Source organism: Ambystoma mexicanum, chromosome 6p, assembly GCF_040938575.1.
Source record: "Ambystoma mexicanum isolate Mex_15411 chromosome 6p, UKY_AmexF1_1, whole genome shotgun sequence".
Classification (NCBI taxonomy): domain Eukaryota; kingdom Metazoa; phylum Chordata; class Amphibia; order Caudata; family Ambystomatidae; genus Ambystoma; species Ambystoma mexicanum.
The window spans coordinates 803670275-803685619 of NC_090935.1; the positions used below are offsets into that span (position 1 = coordinate 803670275).

At 44.4% G+C, this 15345-nt stretch overlaps 1 protein-coding gene across 1 annotated transcript in view; it reads right to left on the reverse strand.

Moving 5' to 3' along the window:
- The window catches only part of CHD1 (chromodomain helicase DNA binding protein 1), a 2212767-nt gene that overhangs the window by 2063298 nt on the left and 134124 nt on the right, over positions 1-15345 (reverse strand). The window contains exon 3 of the mRNA XM_069625454.1: positions 2402-2582. Within this exon, the coding sequence (XP_069481555.1) occupies positions 2402-2582 (181 nt within the window). The remainder of the gene's footprint in view (positions 1-2401; positions 2583-15345) is intronic.

A 15345-nucleotide genomic window follows, 5' to 3' on the forward strand; every position in this document is an offset into this window, starting at 1 on the left:
TGAAGTTGGGAGATTACCAGAATCACTGAGGGAAGCAACGATTATCCCGCTTCTCAAGGTAAATCAACCTAGCACATATTTCGGGTCATACAGACCGCTATCCATGCTGAACCAAGATAGCAAAATACTCACGGCAGTGCTAGCTAGCAAATAGGCTTGGACGGGTTATAAACAAATGTATACATCACGATCAGACAGGATATGTCCCAGGTAGAAGTATAGCTGATAATCACAGATGGCTTCACCGAAACTGTTAGAACTGGGGTGGAAAACATGGCATAAGGCGTGCCAGGTCATGGAGAACCCAACTCTGTTCCCCCCCTGCCCTCCCAAGCGCTGCTGGTAGCACTGAGGGGAGTAGACAAACAACTAAGGAAGACGATACGTAGGCACTGAGAACCGGTGGGCATAGCAACACTTGAAGATGTGGCGGGAAGGGTGGGCACTGGAATTCACAACATTAATGGAGGAACCCTGAGTGTACCCGGGGCAATATATTACCCACACTAGACTAGTAAAGCAGATAAAAGCCTTGTGGTCAGAAATAGCACTAGAAGACCAACCAGATTCAGTCAGACACAATGTATGACATCTCAGAGGGAGGGCATGAAGCATCTCGGATTTATGAACTATTAATGTCCAGGGTGGGGAAAGAGGTGACCCAACCGAGACTAGAGTGGGAGGGGGGATGCAGGAGAATCCATGCTAGATGGGAAATGGGAAAGAGCACAGGGATACCATAATAAAGTGTCCAGGAATGCTAGATTACAACAGATCAAGCTATACGTAACCCATAGAGCATATATGACCCCTCAAAGGGTAGCACAATTTCAAAACACAGGTACACAAATGTGCCCCAAATGCAGAGCAGACAATGCGGGGGATGACGCATGTATTTTGGGCATGCCCAGAGATTCGGAAATTCTGGTGAGAGGTTACCCATCGCCTCACTGAGAAAGGTATTAAACTAGACGTAGAATCGGTGTGGGCATGCATGGTGGGAGGATTCACTAGACCACGTAAAATGAAGCATATAAGCAAACTCAAGGACTTTGCTTACATCTTAGCCAAACACAGAATAGCTATGGGGTGGAAAGCAAGCCAGAGACCTCGGTTAGAGGGGTGATGGCATGTTCTACTAAAATGGGCAGAAGCGGAAACAGTAGCATGGTATGATGCGGCCTACAAAGGGGAAGATGAAGAAGTGGGAGCGCTGATGGCTTGGAGACAGCTAATAGCTACACTAACTGAGCCTACGCGCGTCAGCTTAAGCGAACATGACACCTCTAAAAGCACCGACGAAGAGATGCCCCAGGAAAAATAAGGTTAAAAGTGCAATAAAGTAAGCTCGAGTTAAAGGAGGGAGGGAAGGGATGACAGCGATAAAGCGATAAACACAAGCTAATGTATATGATGTTTGAATAAGTAATATCCTCGCTGCCGGGCGTGCTGTGATGTGTTTATTATGAAAAATAATAAAAATTGTTACAAAAATAAATATTTAATTGTGGATCTCGAAATTGGACTCTTCACACCCCTCACTCGAGATTGGCTCCACCCATGCACCAGAGAATATGCTTCCTGAGGGAGCCCAGGTGGGTCCATCTTCTCACTACCTCTTAGTTGCTGCCCACGCAAACAGGTGCTGATGAATGGATGCATTGGCAATCTGCAACAGTGGATTAGTGAAATGCATACGAGAGCATCACACTGTACTCCCCAACTCCATGCGTATGGTGGGAGGAAGGAAGAGAATGTGCCCTTGCCAGGATGGAGATTACCCTCTTTTCAGCTGGCTAGGCCTGAACAGCATTAGTATGCAAGTGCACTGCCAGCAATTGCAATTGCTTGGACAGCACGAGCTGCACTTTGCCAGAGAGCATCCAAAAATCCATGACATCAATTGTGTCCTCTTTTGTTGAAAGGAGATTTGGATTATTGCCTGGAAGAGCAACTCTCCAAGCAATCCCACAGATAACGATAGATGTGGAAACTGCCTCCGGAGGTATGCCAAAATGGCACAGCACTTCGTGAAAACCATATGTGACCAATCCCATAGTCTCCATGAGAAAATACATTCTTATTTTTGCACATTTCACAAGTCAGGTTTACGTACAAGGACATTTACTAGAAAGACTTGAGTCGCAGCATGTGCCACGTTCTAAAATATCTAGGAGATCGGCAGTCCCAATTAGATTCTGACCTATAAAAAAAAAAAGTCTTTACATCAAATATCATTGGATTTCAGATGCTTTGTCAAGAGAAAGCAAATGCAAGTATAAAATATTGCTCCAAACAATGATTCGGTACACTTCTACTACCATTCATTCAGCTAAACCTCAGTCAAGTAGGAAAAAGAGTATGGACGGATTGCGTCTTGCATCAATCTTTTCAATCTTACCTCGGAGCCTGGCAGTTGAGCTGGTTTAGCATGCGCCTGCTTCTTTTCTCTGGTTGCATCAGAATCTGAGTCAGACTGGCTTCCAGAGTCAGAGCCACTATCAGAGTCACTGCTTCCTGACCGACTGCTACTATCACTGCTGCTCCCAGAGCTTGTACCCGAACCAGAGTTATCTGAATGACTGCAAAGCAAAAAATGAAAATAGTTCCATCAGCAAGGGCCTGACAATCATCTTCAAAGAGAAAATAATGCTGTGTGGCTAGTGAAAATGCATATCCCTCGTCTATGTGTGGACTAATCAAGAAAGTCACATGTTCAACCCCCAACTAAGGGTTTTTTGTATGTGTGCTACATTTACCTGTATTTGGTTATGGAAGATTATTAATTTGAATTGGTTTCTTTTGAATATGTAGACAATTGTAAAAGTGATATTTTGTTTGGTTATGTTTGAAACCAACTCCCCCATTCATATGTGTACAAGCAACATAATTGCACCTCATTTCTGCACCCCTGATGAGGGTGAGGGGCTAAAATAAAGAAGGATAATAGGAAACGGGAAGTGAAAACAAAACTTGTGGAAAAACTATCAAGTGGAAGGCTAAACAAAACATTAGTCCAATGACTCGCTACAGCCTTCAAAGATAGCGTCGGACAGTTCCACATTTTAGGCAAAAGGGAAACACTTGCATGATAGCAACAAGCTACAAATGGGCTAAAAACCATACATAGCAGCAATCAGTCAGAGCTGAACTCTGGAAGCTCAAGAGCAAAGATTGTCGAAGATAATCAACCAGATAATGAAGCAATCCACCTCTGTGCCCATTGGATCTGAACCCAGCTGAGACCCGAATCAGATCATCCACAGAAGCTTACTTACACATCTTAAAAGGAAGTTGTGAAAACCTCCTCCACCCCTTCCCACAACTCACCAAATAGAGAAAATGTGAATACATCCACAAGACCATGCTGGTCTCACAAAATAAGCACTCACCCAGGCTAGCCTGTCCACTGAGACAAACAAAGGAATAGGTAGAGAATTGGCACCTACACTTCCATCAGCCTCATCAACATCTCAAATCTTGAACCTAACCCTCTTGAAGTGGAGTGTCTCTTACAAAGGTACAGTGTGAGGAGTAGAACAACATGACCTATGTGTAACCGGGGGGGGGGGGGAACACTCATAGGAAAACCCTGTTTAAACCAAATGAGAAGGATGGGATGGGCTCTCTGGATATCCAAGAGTACCAATCTTCCCAGATGAATATCTTGGACGCGTGGATGCAGGTCCAACGGGAGATGCAATGCGTGTTTATGGAATATGTGGTTTTGCAGATTCTTATACGGAAGCAGTTTAGACTTCCACATGCAATCAGAGCTTCATTTCCATCAGTCAACTGGATTACTAAGACAATGGAAGCGTGGGAAGGTTTGGCTTAATCTTGGGTAGTGACTTACTCAGTCTCTCATCACACCACCTTTTGGCAACTCAGGCCAGGACTTGATGGTAAAGCTTTCTAGAGATGGAAAAGTGTGGACAAGCACAAGGATTTGTCTGAAGTATCAATGGAAAATATTTCTTTTAGTGCAAGTCAGAGTATGGCTAAGAGAAAATTACTTTTTACAAGAACTTCAATTCACACTTTGGGCCATGCATTGGGAGAAAGGAAGAGTGAGGGGCAGATACTGTATTACCGATGTGGAAATACATCAGGAAATTCGGTCTACAAATGGTCAATATATCTGCCCTACATAAGCAAGTCCATAGCCCCTTTGCTCCTCTGTAAGATAGTTGGCTATCTGATCCCAGAGAAGTCTCCCAGGATTATTGGGAAGAGTTTGAAGATCCACCTAACTGCTCCCATTGTCGATGGTATGGAATTTGTTGGTTATGGAACAGATCACGCTTGTTCTCCAGAGAACAACTGCAAAATGTCATACTATTTGGGCTCCTTGCCTATGGTTAGCAGCCAAAGACTATGAACTTAATTAGTCCTACTAGGCTAAGTGCCCCATGTTTGTTTGATCTGCAAACCTCTTGCCCGGAATCCCTAAACCACTACTGTTTCTAGAAAGAAGACACAGGGAACTTTTCTGCCAAATCATTCTTAGACCCCCACGACTCCTAATAATGCTTTTAGGTTTTAGTAGTGTCGCAATGGTGAGTGCAGGGAACGGAGACAAAGAGTTCCCCTACTCCGTTTGTCAAAATTGAGAAGAATTCTGCACACATCAGTTGCAGCGCCACAATAATAAAACAAACCAGCCTTTGGAAACCTGTTTATGTGTTAAGTCATTAATGTGGCCCTTACCAGTGATGCATATGAGGACAAGTGGACTCTTGTCCATTTTGTGTGTGAGTGTTAAGGTATGGTCATCAATTATGGACTATTTCAGCCTTATTACCAACCAGACAAGAATCTTCTTAATGTATTATGCGAATAGGCCTGCTGCAACATGTGACTGCTTAATCTTCTTAATCCCAATAAAACATTAGCATTTTGAAAATACAAAGAATGATGGGAATCCATGTCTTGAGTGTCAAACTCACAGCCATATTCCTGTACTCCATCAGTAGTGGTACGCTAGATATTCATTCAAGCACCCTCCTGCGCACCACAACTATAGTTACAGCAGGGCAATTCTGGATCAAATGAAATAACAGTCCCAAAACAGCAGTCATGTTACCGCTCTGACCAGAAAAATTGTGTTGGAATGGAACAGAACAATTTTTTGTATAGCCTTTTTTTCTTTGATATAAATGATCAGTGCCAGTAAATGGCAATTGTGATGGTCTGAACAACAAAGCGACTCATTCGCTTTGGAATCCAGCATGTATTTCCATGCTAAAATGTTCAACATACACGTGAAATAAACAATATTTAGGAAATTATGTTTGAATCTTTTTAAATTCTTCCTCATCCTCTGTTAGCTGGCTATTTCTGCATTAATGTTTCAGCTCTCTTCCCTTATGTTAATGTTAAAGGATATTTGTACTGCGCACTATCACCATCGAAGTGTGAAATTATTCATTTGTAAACAAAACATTGTGTAGAATCGTTGGACTTTTTTGCAAATTCAGAATGATCCCAGTCTACCTTTTTATCCGTCTTCTTACCCACAGTTAATCAATCCTCCACAGTCACAATATCTGCAGTTTGCCACCGTTTGTGTGTATGCAGGGTATTGTACAAAAGGACGGAATACCAATTTGCGGAAATCTTTTTTTTTTTTTAAATGCGATCTTTTGGGAGTCAAACCTTTTGGTTGGGCAAAATCAAGCAGATCCTTTATGCAGCATTTTACATGTTCTATTTCAGTCCCACAACTACAACAGTATTTCTTCACTATCAGTTGCAACATTTTTAAATGTCCTTCTGTGTTTATATTACAGCATTGTTCCTTTTTTTTCTTTCACTAGTTACAGCACCACTGCATTATTATTCCCTAACGACGTACTTCTATTACCCATGGTCTATTCTTTATATCGTGATCAAAAACGTGACAAATATCAAGAAAAAGCAAAACCATTAAGGCCTCTTGGAATTGGACTACTTGTGCGTTTGATATACCTCACGTTATTTAAATATTACCAGCTTAGCCCCCTTTTCATTTTAAGTACTTGTTCTAAAACTAAAAATAATTGGCTGCAATAAATGACTTGCCAAATGTGTTTTTTTCTTTTTCACCTTTTGGTTGCTCTCGTTCTGAGAAATCTTGAGGGATCTCTCCATATATGGAAGACAAGGGCATCTAATTAGATAAAGCACAAAGTCACTATTGCGAGTGAAAAAATGAACTAGGTTTGTTTCTCCCATTACTGGATGTTGCATCTCTGACCCTTTAATGAAGGAATCGTATTCAGGGAAACCTAAACAAGCAGAGGTATTTTATTGCTGTTTTGCAGAAATGCACTGGCAGTCAGCCTTATACAGGCCTCTTTTCATTGAAGTCTTAAGATCCCTCATTTTTCATACACACTGATTTTTTCTATATACATTTGATTTTGTGATCCATTCGCGAAGTTGGCCAGTGTGTTAGAGCGCAGTTTGCAATGCTTTGCAATTTGTGCACTGAGAAGGCATCTAGAAGCAAGACACTTAAAGTTCAAAACAAAAGATTAACTTAAAATGGCAGGATGGTAGAAGTCCTAACTTGCCCTATGCTAAGGTGGGATTTCGCCAACTGAAAGAAACTAAGGAAAGTTAAAGTGTTCAACTTAAAAGGCTGTGTCCAAAACCTGTCACACCTAAAGCTAAACAGAGTGTAGGGATGTCAATAATAAAAGAAACTAAATGTTCTGAGCTTCTACTAGCTCATAGCTCTCCTTCAGCTCCCCTTCCCCAAGTTGAAGAAAGTTCAACAAAAATCTCAAAATTATCTTCTCACACTCCAGGTAATGCAGTTCCATACAATCTCTGGTGTTCCCTTCCCCAACTCCAAGCAACACAGTTCACAACACAAAAGGTATTGAGGTTCCATCCTCAAGACCGAATTTGTAGTTCAACTCTCAGGGTTCCCCTCCCCAAGATTAGCAACTTGTCTCATAGTTTGCCTTTCAAAAGTTAAACACAAATCTAGGTCCACTTGACGCGCGTCCTGGTTGTTTTCAAAAGTTAATTTACGGTGCCTTTCTTTAGTTTATTTCACAACGTCTTTGGGTTCTCATCACTCAGGGTTCACTGGTCTAGGCGCAGTTATCAGACCACACAGTCCACCCATCACAGGTCGCACCACCAGGATCCCCAGGCTCTTCAGCCCACACAGGTCCTACTACGCCTGTTCCAATGTGTAGCGTTATCTTCGCTTATCTGCCCTTTTCTTGGCCTCTTGGCTTTAGATGCAGGTTCACACTTTTCTGGCGTCTACTGGTTAGCCTCTTGACTCTGCCAAAACGTGTCACACACACTTCTTGCCAGTCTTTGCCCTTGCCATAATGCATTTACTTTTAAAGTTCACTTTGTAGTGTTCCACGTTTCTATCGCGCACTTTCACAATGGCGTTCTTTCTTTTATGTAACTTTCATATGGACATTTCCATTTTGTATCGCTTTGCCCATAGTAATTGTACTCCATTACACATCATCATAAAGCTGGATTTTAAGTTTTTCTTCAGTTCATTATTCACTGAGCATTTGTAATGCTCAAATTCAAGTTTTTCTTCGATTCAGAATTCAATATGCACTTGGTATATTTAATTCCAACTTTCAATTCAGTTTTGTATTCAAGATATATTCTTTATGTTCAGCTTTATGTTTTCTATTCAGTTTGGCACTTAATATGTGTTCATTCGGTTCAAAGTAAGCATTTCGCTTAGCAGGCTGAAAGTGAGGCAACATTTACCGAACTAAGAACGCCCCTGTCCGCCAGTGCCTTTCCTTGAACTCACTGGTCTCTGGCGCTGCTAAGTCAGCGGCTCCTGCTTCTTCCGTCTCCCTTGGAGGTCGGTGAGCCAGCTTCTGCAAGACCTGCTCGCATATAGGGGCTTGCGGTGCACACGGATGGCTCTGCTGCTTCTGGATGACGCGGACGGTGTCCCGCTTCCCTCTGACACTGCAGCTCCTGCTGCTGCTTCCTCGTTACGGAAGCTCCCTCTCAGTCTACTCGCCGGCATCCTGGCTCCCCCACAGGTCCCACCACGGCTGCCTCCTACAAAATCTGGTCCCCAGTTGATGAAAACCATTCACAGCCAGGTTTGGGAAGACCCCTTCCCAATACCTAAAAAGGTTTAGGGACTGCAACAAGAAAGAAGGTAACATGGGTGGATTAAGGGCTACAGGGTGAGCCCTTATGAGGACATGATGTGTCTCTTCATGCCCGAAATTATTTTTGATGCCTGTTCCCCAGAGCTGAGGCAGCACCTTGCTGACTAAGGAACTGGACCCCAAGAGGCTAGAAGTTGCTGCTGAATTGTGGGTGGCCAACAGGGCTACTCAATGATTCTGGCGCTCCTCACAAGAAAGAGGAGAGGGAAAAAGCATAAGGATGAGAAGGATCATTACAAAAATCCCCCACTAAAAGAGAGAAACAAACATACCAATGGTAAATATCCCCCTAAACAACGTTATAGGGCTAGCGAACCCTCTGGGACCAAACCAGAAGGGGGCTACTAGAAACCCCCATTCCAAAAGACATTTGGCAAATGTGTGGTTTGTGGGTCTGGTGAACATGTGAAAGGAGATCCCAGATGCAAGGGTAAACCTTCAGGGATCCCCTGTGTCAGCTTAGCATTCACACATGATGTGGATAAACCAATGACAGGGACTAGCTTTCACCCTCCGGCTGAACAATGAGGTCTATAATTCCATTCCCGATAATACTAAAGAGTATTATAAAGACAGCTCTTTTAAATGGCCAGGACAACCCTGCCATTAGAGGCATTGGGACCAATATAACTGTGGTAGAGGAGTTTCTTCCAACCTGAGGAAGTTGCTAAGGGTCCCAAAAGGTGCACCAAGGTAGAATGAGGCTCATTCCAAATGTGCCCAGTACTGCCGGCTACCATTAAGTGTAATTAGATGACTGTAAAGATACCTGTAAGTGTTCAGTCAGTAGTACCAGGAAGGGTACTGTTGGACAAGGATTTGAAGGCCTTTGTAGACTCCAGCACACCCATCCCCCTCGAGTTGACAAGGAAAGCCAGAGAGGCAACCTTAAGGGATCATCCAAAAGAGACCAAGTGGAAACCTAGAGTCAAAGGAAAGACGAGCCCCAAGCCCATAACTTCTTCAGTCAAAATGCTTCCTCTACCATCATCGGCTGAGTTGGTGACAAGAGCAATCCCCTGAAGAACCCTCTTCTGATGAGTCAGTGGAGGAGCTTATTCAACCCCGTCTGGAAAATCTGGATATAAGAGATAACCCTGAGCTGAAGACTTTGCTTGAAGAAGGCGGAACCTCAAGGAGGGGACAGAGGATCCCTGTCGAGAATGTCTGCGCCAGCAGACAGCTTCCCAGAGGGAAGGGCAAGACCCTGGGAAGCATATGCTATACTGGGAGGATGGTCGTCTTTACAGAGAGCCTATGGAATCTACTGAGATCCAAATTTCTACTGTTGGCACATGAAGTCCCTCTGGTTGGTCTCTTACATTTTAAGAGGACCAAGGAGAGGATATTGTACTTTAACTGGCCCAAGACGGGTGCAGAGATGGAAAAACACTTTGTCACACTTGCCAGTTATCTGGCAAGAGTGGAGCCAAGAATGTAGCACCATTATTGCCTCTCCCTGTTGTAGGAGTTCCTTTTGAGAGGGTGAGGATTAACATTGATGGTCCCCTAGACCCTCCAGGCAACCGATATATATTGGTTGTAGCGAACCATGGCACCAAGTACCCTGAAGCTATTCAAATGAGAACTGTTACTGCTCAGGCAGTGGCTAAGGCCCTACCTGGCATTTTTACAAGAGCAGGATTTCCTAAGGCGGTTCAATCCGACAGGGGGTCAAATGTTATGTCCCACTTCATGCAAGTCATTTGGAAAACCCGTGGGGGCCACCTACAAGTTCTCACTGTCCACCACCATCAGACAAATGGGTTGGTGGAGAGGTTTAATGGAACAACGTACAGCATGATTACAGCTTTTGAAGAACTATTTAAAAGAAAGTGGGACCTTCTGCCATGCCTTCCATCTGCCTATAGAGAGGTTCCTGAAGCTAGAGTGGGCTTCAGTCCCTTTGAGTTAATTTATGGTCATCCTGTCAGAGGCCCTTTGGCCCCAATCAAGGAGGGTCTGGCGAGTGCTCCTTCCCTTAAGCCAGTAAGGATTACAGACTACATGCTATGCCTCATACAGAGGATGGCACAAATGATGACAGGCTTCAGAGAATGTGAAAGCTGGTCAGGATCTGGTCAAGCATTGGCATAACCAGAAGGCAAACATGGCAGAGTTCACTCCAGACCAACGCATTCTCATAATGGTCGCAGTAAGACAGAGGCTCTTACAGGACAAATGGAAAGAACCCTTCAAATGTGTGGGAAAACTTGGAGGTCAATTATTTGGTAGACTTGGGCAACCTCAAGGAGGCCCGTAGGGTCTTTCATACAAACCGTCTGAAGGTGTAACGCTCACCTGGTATCCACAGGGACGTCATTCAGCCTGTTCTGACCTCTTACGACCTTGAAAACCTCCCTGGAGGCTATTCGACTGGAGACTGGGCCTGAAACACAGGATAGGTAGAGTTTAACTCCCTATTGTCTGTGTGCTTGAACCCCTTCTTCCCCGGGGTCCAACCCTTCCCTTTGATCCACAGCTCACCTTGTTTTCTTGGATAGTGTGCTCTCCGTTCTGCTTTCAGCGCAGGGGCACGTTGATTGATGCGGGCTCGTTGCTGCCTAGTTACTTCACTGGCAAGAGTCTGACAGGTAAGTATGAGTCTTTTGAACAGTTCTCTAACTTCGTTCCTTTCCTTCCTTAGATGAGGGCCGGCGTCCGGGGATGGCGGCGTGCTGCTGAGATGAGTAGCGCTGAAGATGTGTGAGCGCGATGCGCTCCTTTTGTATTTGTATTGAACGGAGTTCTTTTTCTGTGTCTTTTAGGTGCCGCAACGTTTTCAGCGTGAATGCCGGTTATGAAGAACAAATGCGGTGGGTAAGTGCAGTATGCAGCGCCTCTAGATGCTTCCACGCTAACCTGCAGTGTCTTTTCCCTCTTGCAGATGGATGAGAAGTTCCGGAGACAGAGTTCCCCCAGAGCGGCTGGGATTCAGGTAAGCGTTTGAAGCTCGAAGAGTATTTAAAAATAAGGAAAGATTTGCAGAATGCTTACTAATGCCTTTTTGCTGTTCTTTTCCCTTTTCCTTGGGAAGCAGCGTGCCGGGATGGGAACAACACCGACGAAGATGCCCGCAGAACAGAAGGAGCGATGAATGATAGGAACAGCCTTAACTTGCGGTGCTTCTTCCCAACGGTGTTCTTGTTCTTGCAGGAGCTGAGCGCAGAAGAAAGATGCAGGCCTACTGGAGACCGATCCGAACACGGCGAGTGTCACGCTGCAGGTGCAGAAAACGCAAAGCATGTTTCTCAGTTTGGGTGTGGCTTAAATAGTCTCTGGGTATCCCAGGTGTCTCTGGGCTGAATCACACCCAAAAGACTAGACTGCACATGCAGTTCTGGGAACCAAAATATGTGGGGGCATCCATCTTGTCCCCATCAATGAACTACAAGTCCAATCCCTAATGTTATCCTATGGGAGTGAGTGAGTCTGGTGCCACAAGCGCCAAGTCTGACTCCAAGTGGGTCTTTGGAGGGATGGAGAGGCCTTTGAGGACCATGTAGGTGATGGTGGCCTGGCTCCAGCCTGACATCTTGGAGGGCTGGGGACATGAAGGGCAGGAATCATGACAGAAGGCTTATGTTTCCAGACCAGAGATAGGAGCTTTGCTCTTAGCTTATGATCAAGAAGAGGAATGAGCCCCTCCCAGATCTTCCAAGGGGACACCCTTCAGATGGATCAGTAGAAAGGGTAAAACTATCTACTAATCTGACAAAGCAACTGCAGGCGTGCAAAGATTTGTTAACTCACTTTTCTATTCTGTTCTCACACCAGGCTTGACCCATTGGGGCCAGCACGATATTTACACTGGCGATAGTGTACCTGTCAAAAGTAGGGGCTACCTGATGTATGGCCTCTTATGCGATTCCTCACATTATCAATCAAATGCTTGACCTTGGAGTGATTGAACGTTCCACAAGTCCATGGGCAAGCACAGTTGTGTCAGCACCAAAGGAAGGAATTAAGGAACTTAAATTCTGTGTGGATTATAGGGCATTAAATGCAGTTACCAAGACTGATGCCCATCCCTTGCCAAGGACAGACCAACTGGTGGATAAGCTGGGCTCAGAAAAATTCCATAGTACTTTTGACCTGACAAATGGTTATTGGCAGATTGCCATGACTGACCAGTCCTATGAGGAGACAGCATTCTCTTTATTTATATTGCGCACTGAACCCATATGTATCTGGGCGCATTTCTTAAAATTACACAATGAGTTACACATTACAGATAGGGGAGACAGTACATGGATTAGTTAAAGTGCATCGAAGACAAGTACAGACATGTGAAGACAGCAGACGGATTAAGACATTAAGGTGACTCCTGTGTGTGGAGCCACATTTTCACATTTTTCCTGAAACTAAAGTATGAAGGTTCTGCTCTTAGTGTTTTCCATATTTTTGCCACTAGAACAGGGAAGCTGCCGCCACCTGCCTTCTGGGGCTTGAACCTGGGGACCTTGACGCAGTGTAGGTGTGTGGGTCAGTCAGAGATTGTGAGAATTTGTCAGCCAAGTATTTTGGCGCTGAGTTAGAGAGACATTTGTGAGTGAGTGATAACATTTTGAATGCTATTCTGTCATTGACTGATAGCCAGTGAGCATTACGTCTCAACTGAGATATATGGTAAGTTCTTGGGATGTTCATCGCAGATCTAAGTGCAATGTTTTGGAGTATTTGCAGCTTTTTTAGGTTGCGCTGATTGGTTCCTAGGTACAAGGAATTGCAGTAATCTAGTTTGGATAGATTAAGCGCTATGGCTAAAGGTACAGTTTGCAGTGGACAGCAAAGGTCTGCAGGCATTGATTAGTTTGCAAGTATAGGCTGCGCCAGAAGCTGTTGCATTAACTTGTCTTGTCAGGGTCAGTGAGGAGTCGAGGTAAATTCCTAGTGTTTTCACGTCCTTAGAGACATTTATGTTGCTGCCGTCAATGTTAAAAGAGTTGAACTGTCTATCTAGTCTATTTAGTCTAGTCTGGGATCCAATGAGCAGTAACTATGCCTTATCATTAGGACAGTGGCCATGCAAGGCTATCCATGCTTGGATGATTAGGTAGATATTCTTCAGTAGTTTCGAGTCAGTGTTAGAGTCGCCGGTGATAGGGATGAGGATTTGGGTGTCATCCGCATAGTTATTATAGGTGACACTCAAATGGTCTAGGCCATCGAAGAGGGGCTTCGTGAAGATATTATAAAGCGTTGGAAAAATCACATGAGCCCTGGGTAACTCCACGAGTGACTGGTGCCGGCTTAGCTGACGCCGTTGGTGCGAACACCCTCATGGTTTTGTTGTCCAAGAAAGATTGGATCCAAGCTGTAGCTTTGTCTGAGAAATGGGATGCTGTCAAAACTAAATCAAAGGTGGCCGATTAGTCTAGTAGCAGAAGGAGGGCTAGTTTATTATCTTTTATGTCGTCCATTTGAATTTTTAAATCCTTCGGTGCCATGTCTAGGTCTAGGGGTGAAGCACGAGTTTAGGTGAGCACATGGTTTGGCTTTGCCATTTTCAGTGGCGCTACTAAGTTAATGTCATGATGTAGTGAACGGTTGTACAGTTCTACTAGTGATTAGGGGTCCATGTTAGGGATGGGGTGATTGGTAATAGGTGGAGTAATTTCTGTTATATTGGTTATTTCTGGTGCGTGCCGGTGAATTGCAGTCGTTTGGACGGTTACTGACCTGTATGGTGAATGAAATTATATGGTGGTCGGACCAGGCGCAAGGTACTTTGGAGAATAGTGTCACAATTGAGGTCTGCGATCCAGTCTAAGGATCCCTTTGCTGCGAGTAGGCTTAGTAATGCGATGTGAGAAGCCCAATTCTGATATTGTATTAGCAAGAGCTGAAGCATAGTCATTTGGGTCGTGGAGGCCTAAATTGAGGTCTCCCAGCAACATGATTTGGGATCCTAGTTTGGTGTTTGCAGTGAGGAGTAGTGGGATATCTTCCTTGAAGGTAGATAATAGTCCTGGTGGTCTATACATGAGGTGGATGGTTAATGTTCGAGATGCCGTGAGGGAAAGGAGTTCTCCTGAAGGGAATGGTTGGTTGGGTATGGGCCTTAGGCCCAATCAGGTATTGGCAATAAAGGCGACACTGCCGCCTTTGGAGGATTCTCTATGTAGTCTGATGATGGTATAATCGTCAGCTATGGCTAATGAGAGTGATAGCCCTGCAGCAGCGTGAGGCCAAGTCCCAGTTATGGCTAAGTCGTCGAGATCATTCATAGTTATGAGGTTGGCAATGTCTAGCGCATGAGCTGTCAAAAATCTAGCATAGCTTCTCATCTGAATACCATATCCTCTCCCAAGTAACCTAAAAATGTTGAATGAGGACTGTAAAAAAGCCTTCAGAGGGCTAAAAATATGCCCTCTGTAAGGTGCCAGTGCTGGGAGCTCCAGATTACACTCAGGCCTTCCTAGTCCACACTGATGCCTGCTTCCAACACAGGAATAGGAGCAGCCCTGCGCCAATTTGATAGCAAAGGCAGGGAGCACCCCATCTGCTTTATTAGTAGAAAATTAAAAGATAGGGAAACACGGGAGGCAACCAATGAATGTGAATCTTTTTTTTGTGTGGGCCCTGAAGAAATTCAGACCATACCTCTATGGAACTTTCAAGATTCAAACCGACCACAAACCCTTAAAGGTGACTGATCCAGATGAAAGGAGAAAGCCCACAATTGCTCAGGTGGTCCATACGCCTACAAAGCTTTGACTTCACTTTTGAACACAGGTCAGGTACCCAGCATAAGAATGCGGATGGTCTCTCCAGAAAGTATGACTGACTGGATTAAGGGGGCCCCAGGAGTAGATTAGATCCTCCTGTCCCTAGTTGGGTGGGATAGGGGGGCACGAGGCGATTAATAGGGAGATTTATAATTTTTATGCTTCATCCCCTCTCTATTGAGACCCGAGCACTTTTTCCTCGACTTCTGGACATTTTTCTTTAAATCCTGAATGAGTGGAGCCTTTGTGGGCAACTCTATTATTTGCATTTTACCTGTACTATGGAGTCTGTCTGCTCCATAGCGCTTAAAGGCATCTTTATTTTCATACTGCAGCACACAGCTCCTTATGGGCAGTGTTGCTGGGGACCCCTAAGGGTCCTCCTTTGAGATGATTTTCTTTATCCTTTAGTAACTACAATTCTTAATACTTAGTATCTCTCAAAAAACGTT